Here is a 6000-nt window from a genome sequence, read left to right as displayed (position 1 = left end):
GATACTTAGCAGGAGGATGTACTTTTATTAAGGCATTATTAATTCAGGATGACATGTTTATTTGTCCGAGTTGAATATTTCTGTGATGAAGTGCAATGCTTTCCTATTATCTTTCAATCTTTGTATCATCAAAATTACAATGCCAGTTAATATACTACACTCAGAATATTTTAAATAACTTTATTTTTAAATTTAACAAGCTCTTATTAGAAATGCTTTGGTATCAATAGAATAAAAAATGCTGGTTTTCCCCCAGTGAATCATGTCAAGTAACTGGAAAAGTTACACGTTTGTTTTCCCCAGCTTTTGGGATTTTTTTTTCACAAATAATGACTACTACTTATTCACATGGCTTAATATGGTACACTGTAATGATAATATTTTGGACTTCAGAAAAAATAAAATATCCAGAAGAGAAATTTGCAAATGCTTCTTAGTTTCTTCTCCAAATGATGTTTTATAGGTGGTACAACTCTTAGATCACCTTTTTTCCCAGCTTTGCCATTCTCATCCTTAAAGCTGCAAATTAAGAAAAAAAAAAAAGACAGTTACAAAAAATCCTCAATTTTTACTCTAAATGGCCATTCATAGAATGCAGGAAAGTTTAGAACATACCTCAGATGGTTTTATCCAACAATGTGAGCATTGATTTAGTAGCACAAAAAGATAGTAGAAATAATAAGCTATGGTTAACTTAGGGCAGAAGCAGGTTCAGAACTAGAAGGAACCTATTTCTATAAAGGTTAGAAAAATTAGTAGAGCGAACACAGTACAAGTGGAACAAATACGGGATTAGTGCACAGTTTCCCTATTAGCCATACATACAGATTCCTATAGGTTGATGACTGTATTTTACGTACATTTCTGAGCTATGTACTGCCAAAATAAAACGGTGTTTACACTTAAACTCTATTTCATGATTGTGTTTGCTTTCAGCTCATTCAACTTCCTTTCCCAAAGGAGCTCCGGCCTTTGGATATATAATAACAAGAACAAATTTCTTTATGAATGAAAGAAACAATGTAAACCAGTTATTAAAAGCTGGAGTGATTATAAAATGTCTTTGTCAAGATATAAGCATGCTTTAAAATGGCAGATACATCTTTTTGGATATATTCTTCTGCTAATAATATATTGAATGTAGAAAGCATTTTAAAAAAGTGTAGATATAGAATGTATAACACTTTTCTGGTATTCTGCATGAATATTCTGATATTCTATTCTTATTATTTAGGATTTCAGTGTATAGCTGCCTTAGTCATGTTCCAAAAGTTGAGAGATGCTTTCAAGGCACAGATCTAAAGATTATGTTAATGATCTAATATCACATTCACGTGTAAAATGGCCCAAGAACAAGCTATGTAACTGATTGGACAATTTTGTCTAATGAAAAATAAAATGGAAGACATGTTTTCTTATTTCTATGCCATATATTGGTTACCTTTTGACCATGGAAATGACCCCGTGCCTAAGAAAACTTTTTGCACAAATATGAGAAGGGATGGGATCTAATTCTTAACAAGACCATGATTATTTTAATTGTCACTCCACTTCTATGAAATATTTTCATTTCAATGAAGCTAAAGAGCATTATTTCCCCTGAAACTTTAAGAGGGATGATCATTTCTAGTGGCAGGGCCAAGAGTATTCCCTAGAATTTAGGATGAGCTGAGAGAATGTGCTCTGTAGCAAGAAGGTCTCGATTGCTGGGAGAGGCTGTGATTACATAGCAGAAGGTGAACAGAAGGCAGAAAGCAAGGCTTTATGAAGTTTCTACTGTTGGATTTTATGGATCTCTGCCTTGCCCCTACCAACAAAAGAGAATAGGAGTGAGGGGCTTTTTCAGAGTGTCTGTTAAGTCACGGGCAAATTGCTTTTTCTTATAGTCACTCCTCACTGTAAGATTCCATAAATTGGGCACATCCTGTGTGCTGTGGACATTCAGAGAAGTTTGCTAGAGTCTGCTTTCTTTTCTCTCCTTTTTTCAAGCCTATGTCAAGTAGACAGTGTGAGTTCCAGTAAATGCATGGGGCCAGAGCATGTTGGCAATAGAAGACCTGGTTTAGCAGCTAAAAACCCTGGGCCATCAGTTCTCTTTTTTACTTCTATTTTCTGCTCCTCTCTGATCCCCGCCTCTTCTTCCCATAGCATTTTAGATGTATGGGTTCAGCTGGCTGAACTTGGTAGAAGTCTCCTTGCTCTCAGTGTCCCTTGGACTCTAATGGCTGTTGCAGGTTGGCAATCAGCAGCAGTAGCATGTGAACTCCCAGAGCTGAGGTCCCCACCACTTCATCCTGGAATGCCACTGACATCTCTAAGAGGACAGAATAGAGCTGGGAGTACAAGAATAGGTTGGTGAGGACTACCAAAGAAAGCCAGCTACTACCCGCTGATTGGTAGGGGTAGCAGTGAGCTCCCACGCAGAGCTGGCTGGGGCCATGCAATGGTGGAAGTGTCTGGCATTGAGCTTTATCCTACGAACATGTTATATTTACATTAAGCAGATGGACATAATGTTGCCTGAATTTTTCTGTCATGTCTTACTTGGTTCAAAATTTTGACTAACAAAATCTTGTCTTTAGAATCTCCAGGTTCCACCTTTTCCCATTTCTTTCTTCTTCATGCAGTTTTCCAAATTAAAATTGCTCTTAGATAAGGCATTGATAACCATATTTATACCAAGGGAAAAAAGACGAACAATTCTTAACTATTATGCCTACTGGGGCTATTTATATTAAATAGGGGATATATACCATAAATAAAGGAATTGACCTAAATGGTGAGTTTTCAAGTATCATGAGCAATTTTTGGGGAGTAATGGGGAGAAGCTCAACCCACTTGGTGTTTGTGAAATTGGAGTACATAGGTGGTTATGTATTCTTTGTATATGGATGGTACCTGAGGGCATATGACACTGTGACTGACTTATTTTTAAAACCTACTTAAAAAATACACATCAGCTCTGTAGTCTGTACGCCAAATTGGAAAACAGCAATGTAAAGCAATATCATGGTGGAAGGTGAGGAATTTGGAGCATTCTGTTTATAAGATACTTTGATTGATAATACAGAACTCTGTATTGTTACTTTGTCTGGAATAGGTTTTCCTGTTTTCATTATTTTTGTTCAGGGGCATGATTAGTGTTGTCTGGAAATGTTAGTCACTTCCTGTCATTTTCCATGGGGTAAATGTTTTGACAAGGTTAGAGGAGAAGAAATAAGGGTGTTCAGGAGGAGCTGGCTAATATCCAAGTTCAGAAAAGGGAGGTTTTATAGTAGATAATGTCACTGCTATTGACCATAAACAGCGTGTTCCTCTTTTCTAAGTCTTCCGTGTTTTTTGTTTTTAAAATGAGTTTAAGATGGCAAAGTTTGATCAGTGAACAAAGCTCTTTCTTAAGATGGAAAGAAACTTAGTATCTTCAGCTTTCCATTGTGGGACATATCAGTCAACTCTGATTGAGGAAGTTATATACGTGTATACTTTCCAAAAGCTTAGAAATTCTTCAGGTAATGAAATTTATCATTGGGACACGTACTGTAACTACTTAAAAGAACGGGAGAAGGTTCATTTTACTCTATTATTAGCTACCTAATATTGGACTGATGGGTTGTAGAGGAAGAAATATTATTGAATTGTGCAGGTACTACCGCACTTCCATAGAATTATCAAGTTCGACTTGTGAAATTAGCCATACTTAATGTTTATTGCTTTTTAATGAGAATCCTTCCATTAGAGACATTTAAAATTACTATCCCTAGCAAACATACAGAAAGTTTATGTCAGGGTAATTTGATTTACATCTTTAGCCAAGGTAAGTACAGCTATTATAACTGATTTTGTCAGGTTCTTATTTATTCTTTATAAATGATAACTAGAATATAATATTTAAGTAATAACAAGGAATCTAAAATTGAGAAGCTATCACTTTTGTAGAAAAAAAGTGTTAAAGTTATTTTCCACTCAAGGCTAAAATAGCTGGTTTTCTATAAAGCTATAAAAATTTTATGAAGAATGAGAAATGCTAATATATAGAAAATGGAAAAGATAAATATGCCAAGTTGGGGAAGACTATGCAAAATTAAAGGTTATAGAAAACATAAAATAAACATTCTATTTTAAAATGTAGAAAAATTAGGAAAATAAAATTAATGAAACTAGAGACATATGGAGAAACAAGATACAGTAAGGCAATAAAATACTCTGAAAATAACATTTGTTTCTTGTACTTTCTTGCAAAATTAAGGCAATTTGTTAACTTATATAAGAAGTTTAAATCACAGTGAGGCACAAATAAAGTAGTGAAAAGATTCTAGTGGGAAAAGATATGTTATTGATGCTCCAACATATTAGTGACCCAAATACACTGACAAGCAGCACCATACCATGATAGAAGATGAAATTCAAGTTATTAAAGTTCATCAATACAATATCAAATAAGGCAATGATTTATTTTTACTTTATCTTTTGAAGTGACTTAATCACTTTACTATAGTGATAATAATCCCTATCAGCATTAATAAAAAAATCTCAGTGTGTCTTAGTTTATGAGGTGGTCAGAGAAGCCGAAAGCAAGACTGTGTTAGCACAAGAGAAGCTGGTCACATGACTGAACAGCAGTGGCATGCCTTGTCATTTTTATTACCTGTTAAGGATGGATCCTCAGTCCCATCTCCAGTTGTCTGAACATCAAATGGGGAATGGTGGACAGGGCTGCCTAAGCTTTCTTCTTGCTCCTTCAGAGATATGGAATTTTTGTGGGGAGATTTATGATTTGTGTTTTCATGAGGACTAGCTTCTGATCTTTTTCTAGGAAGTGGTGTTGGTTTGGCTGGCTGGTACACCTGACTGTGGGGAGCTATGGGGTGGTAGGATGGTTTCTCAGCTTCTCCTTCATCCTCCTCCTCCTCATCATCATCAATCACAACTAGCTCAGCATGGATGATCCCATCATAGCCTGTCAGAAGCTTCTTGTCTTCCTCACTGTCTTCTGCCTGCTGATACCCCATGAAAATCATTGTCACCGGTTCTGTATCATTTATGTCAGGAGGCAGGGAATGAACGATATTATATCTCACATCTTCCTCATCCTCCTGACAAGTGGGTGAAGAATTCTGGTGGTCAGATTTCCCAAATATTGTCTCTCTGGGGCTCAGCCTTGGCTTTGGGGAGGGTGCATCTTTGTCCCGCATGACATTTGATTCTTCCCAAGGAGTCATCAGCCTCTTTTGTGGGGTGTGAAGCGTCTCTTCTGCTTGTTGAATCACTGATCGGGGATGAGGCAGTGGCCGAATGGGACTGATATGATTGAAGTTGTTTTCCCTTTCCTCTGAAAGACCATTATCCATATTGTGTATGGATTCATTTACATCAATATCCAGTCCATTAGTTTTAATCTTTATCCTTTCTTGAAAGTTTGGTCCAGGGGTCACCGTTTCTCTCTGTGGGGTTGTAGGCCTGTAAAAGGGATTGGCATATACAGGCTCATGATACTCTGTTGGGGATTTAGAGTTTCTCTCTGAAGCTTGTCTTAGAAGTTCCTCGACTTCAACTGGTGCCAGGCCATCGGTGCCATTGTATGCTGCACTGTGATTAGAACTTACCGCATATACTGACTTTTGCCCATCATCATAAACTTTTATTCCTGTACCTTTAAAGTCTTCTGATGGCAGAGGTATTGAAGACAGAACTGTACTTTCTCCAGTCTTCAAGTCTTTTTCAACTTTAATTTCCATGGCATATAAAGCTGTTAAGAAACGAATTTGATCTTTGATTTAGTTAACTTTTCTTTTATAAACTAACCTGCTTTCACAATGTTTATTTTTATATGACGTATACCCTTCATTTTTTTATGTGAGATGTTGTCTGTTATATTTCTAATTTTACTCATTAATGATATAATGACTAACTGGAATAACATGGGTTTTTATGTAATGGTGTATGGAATTATTACTGAAAAACAGAAAGGGTTGAAGAAGAGAAGCTGATTAGAGGAGATAA

The 6000-nt window shown here is 36.2% G+C and overlaps 1 protein-coding gene across 1 annotated transcript in view; it reads right to left on the bottom strand.

Annotated features, from left to right (window-relative positions):
• PALMD (palmdelphin) overlaps nt 1–6000 on the bottom strand; it is a 53658-nt gene continuing 47658 nt past the window's right edge. The window contains exons 7-8 of the mRNA XM_017862519.1: nt 4646–5746; nt 1–519 (exon numbers count right to left, since the gene is read on the bottom strand). Coding sequence (XP_017718008.1) covers nt 476–519; nt 4646–5746 — 1145 coding nt within the window. The 3' untranslated portion in view covers nt 1–475. The remainder of the gene's footprint in view (nt 520–4645; nt 5747–6000) is intronic.

The sequence above is a fragment of the Rhinopithecus bieti genome, unplaced genomic scaffold, assembly GCF_001698545.2.
Source record: "Rhinopithecus bieti isolate Rb0 unplaced genomic scaffold, ASM169854v2 scaffold_64531, whole genome shotgun sequence".
NCBI lineage: Eukaryota > Metazoa > Chordata > Mammalia > Primates > Cercopithecidae > Rhinopithecus > Rhinopithecus bieti.
The sequence above is the reverse complement of the archived record's forward strand: the minus strand, read 5'-3'. Positions and strand labels throughout refer to the sequence as shown.